Source organism: Chinchilla lanigera, unplaced genomic scaffold (assembly GCF_000276665.1).
Source record: "Chinchilla lanigera isolate Chin_1 unplaced genomic scaffold, ChiLan1.0 scaffold00077, whole genome shotgun sequence".
Lineage (NCBI taxonomy): Eukaryota > Metazoa > Chordata > Mammalia > Rodentia > Chinchillidae > Chinchilla > Chinchilla lanigera.
In genome coordinates, this window is record NW_004955478.1 from 7,657,121 (window position 1) to 7,670,851 (window position 13,731).

The 13,731-nt window shown below is 49.6% G+C and overlaps 1 protein-coding gene across 4 annotated transcripts in view; it reads left to right on the top strand.

Moving 5' to 3' along the window:
- Tex2 (testis expressed 2) overlaps positions 1 to 13,731 on the top strand; it is a 72,941-nt gene that overhangs the window by 40,925 nt on the left and 18,285 nt on the right. For all 4 annotated transcript variants that reach the window (XM_013503181.1, XM_005402172.2, XM_013503182.1 and 1 more), the window contains exons 6-7: positions 4,446 to 4,592; positions 9,675 to 9,774. In XM_013503181.1, coding sequence (XP_013358635.1) covers positions 4,446 to 4,592; positions 9,675 to 9,774 — 247 coding nt within the window. The remainder of the gene's footprint in view (positions 1 to 4,445; positions 4,593 to 9,674; positions 9,775 to 13,731) is intronic.

Consider the following 13,731-nt stretch of genomic DNA (forward strand, 5'->3'; position numbering starts at 1 on the left):
AGAAAAAAAAAAAAAAAAACAATAGACGGGGAGCCTGTGATATAGCTCAGCGGCACAGCACCTGCCTGGCAAGCACAAGTTCCTAAGTTCAATTCCTGGTACCAAAAAAGAAAACCTAATTAAATAAAAGTAGAAATGGAAAACATTGTCATGTAGTAAGAGGGGAAAAAATGGGGCTGGGGAGATAACTCAGTGCGAGGTTGCAAGTTCAATTCCCAGTACCGAAAAAAAAAAGGGAAAAAAAAATGAAGGCATACATCCAAGAAAAGGAGTCAGGCAGGAGTGCCATGACAGGTCAGTAAGGGAAAGAATAATCTTTTCAGCAAATGAAATGGAACAACAGAATATCCTCAGGTAAAATAATGAAGTTGGACCCTACTCATACCACACAAAAAGTAAGTCATGGTGGATGGTAGGCCTCAATGTAATAGAAGAACTAAAACAATAAACCTTCTAAAACAGAAGTAAATCTTAGCCAGGTGTGGTGGCGCACACCTGTAATCCCAGTAGTTGGGAGTCTAAGGCAGGAGGATCGCCATGAGTTCAAGGCCGGCCTGGGCTATGTCATGAGTTCATGAACTAGTGAGATCCTGGCTAGGAAAGAGGAAAGAGGGAGGGAGGGAAGTAAATCTTTGTGGCTGAGTTAGGTAAAATGTCAGTCACCAAAAGCAGAAACAGCCAAAGGAAAAATAGGTAAATTGGACTCCATCAAAAATAAAACCCTTCGTGCTGCAAACAGTACCATGGAGAAGAGGAAAGCACAGCCCGTCCACTTTGCAGTCACGCCCTCTTGTTCTGGTGTTGGGGTGAACCTTGGGCTTCACACATGCTCCGCAAGCCTGCTGTCGCCGAGCTGCACTCCCAGCCCCGCGTGTGCATGTTAATCACTCCCATGCTGTCTTCTGTAGTGCCTCCTGAGTGCTTTACATGAGCAAATTGTGCATTCTGTGATTGATATCTCAGTAAAGCTTTTTAAAAAGTGGATACAAAAACACAGACAAATTCAATTTTGTTTTGAAAAACAGTTCTCAGGCCGGGCATGGTGGCGCACTCAGGAGGGAAGCTAAGCTGGCACATTTGAGAGGCTGAGGCAGGAGGGTCGCTGTGAGTTCAAGGTCACCCTGGGCTACATAGTGACCAGCCTAAATTATAGTGAGCCCCTGTCTCAAAAAATACATAAATGTAAATCTATATTTACAAAAGAATTTATACGTTGAGAAAAAAGACCAAAAGAAAACAGAGTAGCTGGGTAGTAAGATTACAGGATGTTTTCTACTATGAGTATGCGTTGTTTTTAGGATCCAGGAAGCAAGCAAACAAACGTAGAAGGGGCCTGCCTTGTGTCCTCTCCTGGACTAAACTGCTGCTTGTTTGGTTTTGTTTGTTTGGTTTTGTTTGTTTTGTTTTGTAGACAGAATCTTGCTATGTAGCCCAGGCTGGCCTTGAGCTCATGTGATCCTCCTGTCTCGACTTCCAAGCCTATTACAGGCAGGCGTCACCACACCCAGCATGGTACTGCTACTTGTGACCCCCTTATGGCAGCAGTTTGTGGCCAAACTTAGGAGCAGAGGCGTTAAGCTGTCCTTCATAGTGAAAAAGCTGGGCTGGACTCACAACCATTTGTAATAGGAAACATTGCCCTCCCAAACTGAGAAAATCTTTACTACTTTGATTTTAGAAGTCAGTTTTAAATAAAGTACCTTCCAAGGGCTACGCAAACATCTTTTTTTTTTTTTTTTTTTTTTTTTGAGACAGGGTCTCACTTTATAGTGCAGGCTGGCCTCAATCTCACTATCTAACCTGGGCTGGCCTCAAACTCACAGGGATCCTTCTGCCTCAGCCTCCTGGGTGCTGGGAGTTCAGCCGTGCACCACGCCCAGCTCTCCAGTCTTGATGGCCCTGCTTCAGCTTCAGACCATTGAGTATCCCAAAAGGTTTAAAGCCATCTTGGGAAGTTACCATTTCTAAATGTGTGCAGGCAGTTGAAATGGTGAAATGAATGTTCTTCTCACATAGCTCCCTGCGGCCAAATGGTGATATTAGGTAATGCATGCACATTTATTCTCAGAGCTCTTAAATTTTTATGACAGTCATTGGAAATAAGTTCTTCCTGGCAGCCTGTTGACTGCACATTCATCTATAAACCTCCTTTGATGTTCTGCGTTCTGCTCCTCTCAAGTTTTTCTTTGTTCCCAGTGCATCTGTGGAGAGAATTCTACATTAGAAGCAGGAACTGTTGAAAGGGAAAAGCAACCTGCTTGTCAGTTATTTCAGAAATTTTGCCACCTCATATGCCTTTGGCTGGGACCCAGTGTGAAATAGCCTTTGTTGCTTGCCGTTTTATGTGAAACCTATTTCCTGTGAAGATGAGGGTTGTGAAGGGTAGGCGCTTCCTCTTGAGAAGGGAAAAGGTAATATCTCCTCTTACATCGCCTACAGATCGGCACAAGACAGGAGGAGCCCTAAGTGGGCAGGGCACCATCTGAACAGGTAGGAGGGTGTGCCTCAGGGCTGCAGAAATTGAGGCAGAGAAAAGCAGTTTAGAAAACATGCACCCTCTCTGACGAATGTGATCATCATGTATATCTAAACTGCACCAATAAAATCTGATTGAAGAAAAAAACCAAGAAATCCAGCAAAAAAAAAAAAAAATGACGGACAATTATAGCCTGACGGAAGGGTCACTGGTGCAGATTCCCACCCTTCCATCCGGGACCGGTGGGAGGAAAGGTCTCGGTGCATGTCCAGAGACATAAACAGCACAGAGAGGCTGCTGTGCGGCTATTAGAAAGTGAGGTAATTCATGCTTTCTGAAGTGGAGGGACTGACACGTGTTCATCTCAAACCAGGGTTTCTTTCTGAGACTCACCAGTAGGCATAAAGGAGACCTAGAACACGGACTGATTTGAAGGATTCCGAGAACGTACCATGTGTAGTAGCGTGTGGTTCAAAGTGTGAATGAACCCTCAGACCCCCGAAGAAAGAACACAGCACTGGCCAAACGGATCGGACAGATGGGTGCTGAGCAGCCCACTGGGCCGGGCCCAGGCTCTGCGTCTGGCTCGCTGGAGTCAGACTCTCGGAACTCCAGCTTCACCACAGACACGTACGTGTAGCTGTACGCTGCAGACTCGGGGTTCCCACCGCAGACAGACCTGCAAGGATTGGACCCACAGGCACCAGGTGACCCAAGTGCTGTGCCACAGGCTGGCACACAGCCATGGCGTGGGCAGGGTTACAGGGTTACAGGGAGTGCTGGTGTGAACGACAGGTACAAAGCGTGAAGGAAGTAGAATGCACGGTGTACAGCCATGATGCGTGTGGCCGGACAGATGCGTGTGTGTAAACCAGGGGGAAGGAAAGGTGGAACAGTTCGCGATTTCTGCATTTCTGCATTTGATCTTTGCTTTCCAAAGCTTGTTTCCATAAGGCTGTGATCTGGTTAGAGACCTCAGCCCAAGAAAATGTCTGTCACTCCAGAGGCCACCTAGCTCCCCTCCTTTAACCCCCGCACCCTCCTGTCCTCCCGCCAGTGGGAGGAAGGTTCCTTTCTCTTGGGGTGCGTGTGAAGGAGGCGAGCTGGGGAATGTGTCGAGGGCCTGCGTGTCGTCAGTGGACAGGAGCAGCGGTGTGGACGCTGCCGTGTTGCTGAGCTCTGCCCCGTTCCCGCACTGACCGCTTAGACCTCACAGGGCTCCACGTGTGCTGCTGCCTCCCCTCCGTCTTTACCGCCGTCCCTGACCCCACCAGGCCGGCATCCGTAATCTGAGCAGTGGGCGTGGGGCCGTGGAGGTGCAGGCCACGGCAGGTGTGTCGCCTGGCTTCTGTTGAGCGAAGGTGAGGATGAGGGTGTTTCGCGGGGCTGAGGCTGGGGACAGCAGCTGCCTGGAGAGCGGCTCTCGGCCAGCCCCTCGGTCTGTGGAGAGCGGGCTTTTAAACTCCTCCTGCCACTTAGCCCGGTGTCTCTGGGTAATTGGCACAAGCGTCAATCTCTTTAAGCACCCGGAGAGCATCTTGACCTTGCAAGGATCAGGCTGAACTGAGCTGATGGGGAACTGAGTTCTGCCTCCGTGAGGACTAGCTGAACAACTGCACATACAGCCTCAGCCGAGGAAAGACGAGGGACGTTTGATCAGACGGACTGTTGATGCCAGGCTAGTTTGGGGCGCTGGACAGTTTAGCAGGGCTAGTTGTGTGGACTATTAGCGGATTCACAGGTAGACAGGAAAAAAATAGACAAAGGATTTCGGTTGTGGTGACAGCTGTCATCTCTCCTTTTCTCCTTTCTCCAGCAGAATGCGGGACGTGTGGTGTGTGAGGGAGAAGCACCGCTCACGTGGCTCCCGTCCCTCTGGGCAGGGCCCTGCAGTTCAGACCTCGAGAAAATGAGCGCCTGTCTCGCTCTGCCGTGCCTTCTAGCTAACTCTGGTCCCTCTCTTTGCCAGCTGCCGGAGGCTGCCCCCTCTGAGGAGGAAGAGCAAGAAGCTTGGGTGAACGCCTTGCTGGGAAGAATATTTTGGGACTTCTTAGGAGAGAAGTACTGGTCTGATCTGGTGTCGAAGAAAATCCAGATGAAACTTAGCAAAATAAAGGTACTGTCTACTCAAGGGGTTTCTCGTCCCTCGGTGTATAATTTCTGGACATTTTGTGCCCTAATGTCATGGTGAAAAATAATGTCGTTTAAGCACATAACATATAAGGGCAGTAAGTTCTCAAATAGCACATCTGGCCCAGATCCGGACTGACCTTGCCCTTCAGATGAACTACATCTGGGGACTTAGTAAACTGTCCTGTTTAGTGTGTGTGTGTGTGTGTGTGTGTGTGTGTGTGTGTGTGTGTGCTGCCACATCGTCCACTGCAGGTGATAAATGTGAGCTCCTATAAGCTATTTGTATAGTTTTATTGTCTTTGAGTTAGAAAAAAACTTAAATTTTGTACAACATACCCAGCCTCCCAGTGGTTCAGGCCATGTGGTGGACTCAGAAGAAATCCTAGACTACTTAGGGCCCCTGCGCAAGCTGCACTCCTTCCCACAGTGTGACTGAGGCAGTTACCACTGGCTCTAAATGTGTTTGCAGTGGACCTTTACTTTCTGGCCAAATGGTGCTTTATTTAGCTCCCTGTTTGCTGAAGAAACACTCCTACACTAAGCGAGGCCCTCCTGGAAGTGAATTTAAACTGTGTTGAGTATTCCTCATGGCTGTCATTAAAGGACGCATATGCTAAACAACAGAATTTACAAAAGTTCCTTAAAAATAAGGTTTTGGCACAATAAGATCCAGCCAAGGAAGAATCACTTTGGTCCCTAATGATTCACTAGGAGCTTGTAGTCAGTAACTTAGGTAATTGGCTCTGAACTTTTCTTTTGATAGTAGATATCTTTGAGAAACCAAATGCCATGGGTTCTTTCTCTAGAAAAATGTACACTGAGATAGCCCAGCATGGTAGTGCACACCTGTAATTCTAGCAATCTGGAGGCTAAGGCAGGAGAATTAGCACAAGTTCAGGGCCAGCTTGGACTCCGTAGTGAGACCCTATCTCAAAGAAAAGAAAGAAAAAAGTACATTGCTACAGTGTTTTGCCCATGATTTTCGTAAGTTCGACCCCAGGTTAAGAAATTATAAGCCAACATAAAATTAGATTACAAGAAAAATACAGGCATGATGGAGCTTCACTTTAATTTTGGCCATTCTTCTGTATAAAGGTCAGTCTGCTCTGACTTAATTGAGTTCTGGTAAGGTCTTTCTGACATCTCTGGCTCTTCCCTTCTCCAGCGCCTGATAAAAAGAGGGGCCACCTTCTGAGCCGGAAGAGCGGGTATCCAGGCAGAATTTGGGCAGAGTTTTAGAAGGGCTTTTTGACAAGCGTCACCAGTGTGTGTTCTTGGGGTAATTTAGGGGCTAACGAACGCACTTCTGCTAGCCAGTTCCCTGGGGGAGCAGCAAGCTGCAGTGACCTTCTGTGTTGCAAGATGAGCTGCCAGCAGCCAACCCAGTGGCCCAGCCTCTCCACCACCTTGGACACGATGGAGCTGGAGTCCCAGGACGAGGCAGGTAGTCAGGGCTGTTTCCCAGAGCCATCAGTCCTTGCCTGGGCAGGAGGGCCGCGCCTGGCAGCGTGAGAGAGAAAGCAGGGCGTGCTTGAGCGCCATGATGCTGCTGCTGGCACGCACACTCTGCACCCAGCTTTTCTTAATGTTTGAGGTGAAAAGTCCTAAAAGTTTAGAATGGAAAAGTGTGGTCTGGATCCAGCAGTACGAGAGTTCTGAGGGGAGGCCGTGTCCCCGCTGCCTTCACCCCCCATCTGAGCTGCGGCCTGGTGAAGTGCCCGGAAGACCAGGGGAGACCCAGGCAGGGGGATAGAAGCAAGGCAGAAGGATGATACCACATCCTGCACCTGCCACCACCCCTGCCAAAAGAACGCTTATTTCCACCAAATAGCTGTGTACCCCTGGAGGGCACTAAACTTCCATTTCAAACCGGTAGTGAGTAGGTGCTGGGTAACAGCCGGGCAAGGCCAGGAGGGGCTAGAGAAGTGCCGCAGGAGCCCGAAGAGCCCCTGGGATGAAGACCTCCCGCCTCCCGGTTTCCCCCAGGGGCTGACATTCGGAGAGCTCGTTGTTAGCCTCGCCCCGCAGTGACTCACGCTGTAAAGAGCAGCCCTCTGTGTGGGTCTGGGTCCCCAGGGTGGGTTTTAAACAACCTGAGTCTCTGCCCCCACAGCAGTACACCCTCAGCTTTGACTGCTGCTCAGAGGCGCCTTGGGGCCTTTGAAGGCTGTGGGCCTCTCGTGCTGTGTCGGCAGGTGCTGCTGTCATTGCATATAGTCCCTGGCTTATCACCCCCGTCCCGAGCATGCCCCATGCGCCTGACTGCTTGTCCCCACGTGGGTTTACTCAGGAGGTTAAAGGACGTGCGCCTGCCTTACCTTGGGGCCCTGTGGGGGGAGGAAAAGACGATCTGTGTGACTGCACGGGAGGAGTGACCTCCTCTGTGCCTTCCCCTGCAGGGCAGGAAAGAGGCTGCTCCAGGACCAGAGATGAGCAAGAAGGGAGCATGAGGAGCAGCCGGTGATAGGTGCCCCAGATGGCTGGGGTGGGGTAGAGGGATGAATAAGTAGGAAAGAACCTGCGGGTTGTCCCTCCCCATGTGCTCACTGGTAGCTAAGCCCACCCACCCCTGCGGCCTCCCTAGTCCCTCAGCCCCGTGAGCCCTCTTCGTCTCGGGTGCTTCCTTCGCCTTTGCGGGGGCTGTAGGGTGCAGGACGGGCTTGGGGAGGGAGGTGTGACACCAGAGGAGGCACAGTTCAGTTCCTGCTGTGGCTCAGTGTTAGATCCGTGTTCCCTTGGAAACACTGCTGGAGGCGTTCCTTGGCTAGCAGCCCTCGGAAGTCCAACCTGGCAGGCTCCTGAAATGCTAGACCTCGGAATGGCAATAATGAACAAAAAGCACCGTGACAAGCATGCGTGATCTGGGTGCATCCTTGGCCAAGTAGCATTTTGTAGATTGGTGGTCAGTACCAGTTACAACATTGATGCTCCGGAGAAGGGTTTTCCAAGTATGACCACCACCAGCTCAAGGATACACACTTGGTGGCGGGTCCTTGGCAGGGTAGAGGGTGGTGGGGTTGGTGGCTCCTTGCAGAACACCTCAGAAGGAAGGAGGTGCAGGGTTACAGACTGTTCCCATGAGTTGTGGAGGTCAGATCTGGGGCTTGGGGGGCGGTACTCGGGTCCCTTCCTCCCTCCTCCCCGTTTCATTCTGCAGTACTGAGGGTTGAACCCGGGGCCTTTGTACTGAGCTGTAGTCTCAGCCCTTTACTATTTATTTTGAGTCTTGCTAAGTCAGTAGGTTGCCAAAGGTGAGCTTAAACTTTCAATCCTCCTGCCTCAGCCTCCGAGAGTGCTGGGATTACAGGTGTGCACCACCACACTGGCCAGGAGGGCCAAGGTTTTGTAAGAACCTCTAGTTTCTTCTCCCTAAAAAAAAAAATAAAAAAAGAATGCATATTTGAGCACTATTACCATCACATTTTGTTCATCACTGACATCATAACCTTTTTTTAATAACCTCTTTTACATAATCCATCCATTCTTGTAAAAATTCAGAGATGGAGTTCTCCAACTGGTTAGCATAAAAGTTCATGCTTCTCTGCAAGGAGACCACGGAAAAGGTCCTCCGAGTGAAGTACTGAATCCATGCCAGGCTGTGTGCAACCTTATCTTACCGGAATAGTCAGCTATGTTCATTTTAAAAGTCTTAATTTTATTCTAAATTTTACAGAATTACTCTAATGTTCAAGTGGAAAGATATAACTGAGAAAACTGTAAGATAAAGAGATTGGCCAGATTTTAAAATATATTACTCTCAAGCCACAGTAAGAAGAGCAGTTTGCTGTTGGCTGGAAAGAGAGCTTAGTGCAGACTATGTGGTGGGACTTTAGAGGTGGCACTGCAACAGCAGGGAAAGTATTGGGTGCTCAGTAAATAAGGTCGCTGACTAGCCATTTGGGGGGAAAAACTTGGATCACTAACATATCTTACACTAAAATAATGAATAAGACAAAGACTAAAAATACACAAAGCTGGGTGTGGTGGTACACACCTGTAATCCCAGCACTCAAGTGGCTGAGGCAGGAGGATAGACGTGAATTGAAGACCAACCTGAACTGTACAGTGAGACCCTGTCTCTGTCTCTCTCTCTCTCTTTCTCTCTCTCTCTCACGCACACACACACACACACACACACACGCATGCGCGCGCGGAGGAAATACACATGAATTAATTGTATAATTTTGAGATGAAGTAGGAATTTCTGAGCATGATGCCAGTACTCTTACGTTATTTCCTCTACAGCAAGTTCCTGCTGATAGAGTAGGGGTGTGCATTAGCCAGGGCCCGCAGGAACCAGATGACACACTCAGGGGGCACAGAGACAGCCCAGAAGGGGCACTGCGTGCTCGTGGGCCAGCACAAGTGGCCCTGCTGAGGGCAAAGGCAGCGAGCACTTACCAGAAGTCAGGCAAGGGAACGGCGGGAAGGGCTGCCCGCCTCACAGGCCGTGAGGACGCTCTTCTCCCTGCCCCCGCCCCACTGGCGCGTCCCGTTAGCCGGAACCGGAGGGCAAGAGAGACAGTGGGCGCAGCTCACCCGGACCGGAGGCACAGAGGGTGGATATCGGGGAAGCAGGTAGACAATTTCGAGGCACAGCACAGGGCAAAGGGGTGTGATTTTATTTGAAGACTTTTAATAGATGGTAATCGTGAGGTTTTAATAGAGCAAGTTTGCCTGTCTGAAACGTCGTAACACTTTTCTTACTCCCCACTCGAAGCCTGAGAGATCCATTTTCCCGCGATCTACCAGGTTGGGGATTTTTGGTCTCCTGACCTCCTTAAGCCACGACAGCCAGGTCTGAGCGCCTCCTCGATCTCTTTGTCTGTTTCGTGCCTTACCTGTTTCTGCCTGTGTGGTGTAAACCCCCAAGAACAAGAAACTGGCCAGCTCGTGCAAGACTGTGCTCCAATGCCCCGTGCACGGTTTGTGCAGTTAGATTTGGTTAAATAAATGGTGTGTCTGCAAACACTGACCACCATTCCTTCAGAGTCGGTTAAATTCTGACTTAGCTTTTCTCCGGGTTACTCAAGTGACGCCCCCACTGTTTGCTTCTCTTCTCTAGCTGCCCTACTTCATGAACGAGTTAACGCTGACAGAGCTTGACATGGGGGTGGCCGTGCCAAAAGTCCTGCAGGCCTTCAAGCCTTACGTTGATCACCAAGGTAATTCTTAAGTGACTGGATAGGATTTAATTAACTGTTTATGTGGCCGTTCAGCTATTTCCATTGTCCATTGCTGTGAATTCGTATCAGAGCTTTGTGTTTAGAGGGAATAGGGACATTTTTAGCCATCCTATTTCTTGCTGAATGCCCTTTAAGAAAAAATTATGTATTTATTGTACTGGGGATCAAACCCAGGGTATTTGCACTGAGCTACACACCCAGACCTTTTTTCCTGTTTTGAGAGAGTCTTGCTAAGTCGCTAAATTGTCCAGGTTGGGCTCAAGCTGGCACTCTCTTCCTGGGATTACAGGCATGTGCCACTATGCCTGACTCAGTGTCCTGTGTTCTTTTTTTTTTTTTGAGACAGGATCTCCCTGTGTAGTTCAGGCAGGCCTTGAGCTCACTCAGGTGAACCCGGGTTGCCCTCTAATTCACAGCAATCCTCCTGCCTCAGCCTTTTGAGTACCGGGATTACAGGTGTGTGCCACCACGCCAGGCTGCCTACTTTTGTAGAAAGATAATTAGAAGTGGAGAGAAGGCTGGGGATATAGCTCAGTGGCATAAGTGCCTGCCTGTGAAGCATAAGGTTGTGAGTTCGATCCCTGGTACCTCAAAAAAAAAATAAATTAAAATAGAAGTGGAGAGAATTTAAGTAGAATTATCAGAATGAAGTAATGATTTATATGTCTGTGGTCTAATGATTTGTATGTCTGTAACATGTGGTCTAATGATTTGTATGTCTGTAACATATGGTTTACATGTCTATGATTTATGTCTGTGGTGTCATGTTGGATTAAAAGGACCTTGACTGGGAAAAATGTGTGCAGTATGCAGGAATTTAGTAAACAAACAAACAGGAACTGGGCATGGTAACACACAGCTGTAATCCTAGCTGCTTGGGAAGCTGAGTCAGTAGTATCAAAAGCTCCAGGCCAAGCCCGGCATGGTGGTGTATGCCTGTGTAATCCCAGCACCCCCAGCACTCAGAAGGCTGAGGCAGGAGGATCATTGCGAGATCAAGGCCAGGGTGAAATGCATAGTGAGACCCTGTCTCAAAAAGACAAAAAAAAAAAAAGCTCCAGGCCAACCTGAACAATTTAGACTCTGTCTCAAATTTTTTTTAAAGTATATTCTTTTAAGGATTGGAAATGTAGCTCAGTGGTGGAGTACACTGGATTTGATTCCCAGTACTGAGGAGAAGAAAACAAACAGCAGGAGTGAGCCAGGTAAGCAGAAGTAAGCTGTCGGGTGCCAGGGAAAGAGTCTCAGCAGCCTCCCTCTGCACACCCTGTGCCAGGGAGCCTCTGCCCACGTCGCCCTGTTTCCGTTATTCCTCAGATGGCCCAGGCACAAGGTAGGGGAAGAATCAATCACAGTTTTTTAGGAGGGTAGTATTTGTTGTGAAGTAGATGTTTGGAGGTTTTGTAAGCTATAGAAGCAGCTGCTCTCTCTGTACGGTTGTATCTCGTCGCCTTTGGATGGTTGCAGTGAAACCATCTCTGAAACCATGCTCTGCTGTATGTACACTTGATGTAACTGTGGGGAAATTGTTCTAGCACTGCAGTAAGCAACTCTGCAGATCTCCAGCGGTGTTTCAGCAGACGGGGAGCGCCTGTGTCCATGTTCTTAGCATCGCATTGATTTCAGAAGTAGGCTAGAGTATTTGCAGATCCAGAGCTCCACCTGATACCTGCGTATTGAGAACACCTGTAACCCCGCAGTTACGTGTACACCCCGATGACTGCGTGCTCTTGGGTGTGGTAATTTCTGTTCACTGGAAGTACTAGTACAGATGGCTTAGCCCGTGTCCCTTTTGACCCGCTCACAGTCTGTAAAGGTGCATCACCCATGTGTTCGCTGCGTAGCTGGGCTCCTTACCTCGTCGGTGTGCAGACGCCGCCCCGCTTCCTCTCACGGTGAGGGCCTGTTACCTTTGTTCTTCGCCTTTTCAGGAACTCACTGATAACAAGCTGGTAAATGATCAGCTAACACAAGCCTCCTAAGAGTCTGGCTTTAAAAAAGTACATAATGTGTGACAAGTTCTGTTTTCTAATGTGCTAGCAGTCTTTTGTCTCATGACTGTCCTTTTTGACTTAATAGAAATTTCCAAGGAGAAGGGGGCAGGGCCACAGCAGGCCTGAGCAGCATCTAAGAAGTGTCCCTGCGGCTTTGAACTCTGCAGCTTCATGGAGCAGCTTTGGTCAGGCTTTGAGGATAATTCAAGACCTCAGGCTCAAGCCACTTGCCTATTCCTCTGCAGCAGGAGCTGTGTGAGCAGTTTGACTGTGGAGATCAAAGCTTTGCTGGTTTTTAATCCATTGGCAGCACACTTAGCTCCTTTTGGGGAACGTTTGAGAGATGCTTGCTTGTGTAACACGGGAGAAAATGTTACCAAAGAAAGGAATGAAGCCAGACGTGGTGGTGCAGGCCTATCATCCCACCAGTGAGGAGGCTGAGGCAGGAGGATCACCCCATGAGTTCAAGGCCAGCCTGAATTACATAGTGAAACCCTGTCTCAAAAAAAAACAAACCAAAAAAGAAAGAAAAGGAAAAAAATAAATCCTATGGGGTTAAGTTTGATCAAATTAGGTTTTTTCCCAACTCCACAAAGGATTCATGTATGGTGGCAAAGCAGGTTAACGTAAAGGAGATGCACATCGCCTAACGATGGGGTACTCTGGGAGAACATGCTGTAGCTGATTTCATGAGTTGGTATCGTGGTGTAAACGCCATAGAGTTTGGTTACACAAAGACGACTGTGACGTCCCTGGGTGATATAATCTTTAGTAACTCCAAGGAGAGACATCTCCTTAGGACCCTCTCACCTCCCTGCACTTTGGAAAAATGAAAACTATGTCCTAACTTGTGCTTGCTTACGGAGGGGTATTTGGGCCAAAGCTGGTGGGTTATTCCACCGCAGGGAGGCAAGGTAGAGTGCAGCTGTGAGCACCGGCGCTCGAGGGAGGCTGCCCTGCTCGTTGCTCGCTGCCCCGGGCAGGCTCCAGAACCTCATTTCCTCATCTCTCACGTGGGGACCTCACGGCATCCGCCTCGCCGCGTGTGAGGTTACAGGAGTGCACGCACCAAAGGCGCTTCGGACAGCAAGTACGGGTGCAAGGCGAGTGCTCTGGAAGCCCTGGTGACTGTCGCTTTTCTCTTCCTGTTGCTGCCTTCCGTGGTGCTGTCGGCGAGTTTAGGGTGTAGGTGCCGTGGTGTCCAGATGGCATCTGATAGCGTGGAGCCCCCAGATCTTGCCAGATAAAGAGAAAAAACACTGCTCTCAGTTGTCACGGCCTTGCTGCTGAGAGAACGGTCTGCAGCCCTCTGACCAACACGCCCACCGGTGCGAGGGCCCGACATGCTGCAGTCTAGAGCAGGGCAGGTGCAGGCCTCGGTCCCCGGAGGGCCCGCTTCCCGCCCGTGGCAGGCCGTGGGGAGGGGTCGGGGCTGCCCCCTAGCAGCGCGCTGTGCCCTTGCCCTGCTCCCGCAGGACCTGCTAAGGACCCCTCCCCTTGGGGAGCACGCGTGTTGCCCTTCCTCCCTGGCCGGGCCTCCCTACCCCCGCAGCCCCAGGCCGCCGCCTGAGGGCGCCCTCCAGGGACCCCAGCCTGGCTCTCCCAGCCGGCTCTGTCGTCTTACTAACTGTCCCAGTGATGTTTGCTCATTTATTCAGCAAATACTCCTGTGAGGAGACGGAAATATCCCAAAAAGCTAACAAGGAAAGCAAACCTATCACCCCACCATAGCCGGGATTACTTTTTTTAGTACATTTTTGGTACGTTTTCCCCTAATCTTTTTTCTTACACATAAAAAAAAAATAGAAAATGTATAACTCCCTTTAAAAGCCTCAAGACTGGCACACATCCATGAAAGGCCAGCCAGAGTCCCTGACAGACCTTTCTGTATCTGTGCAAGTGAAAGCCCAGAGGCCGTCCGCACCTCGTCCTTCCATCCTGG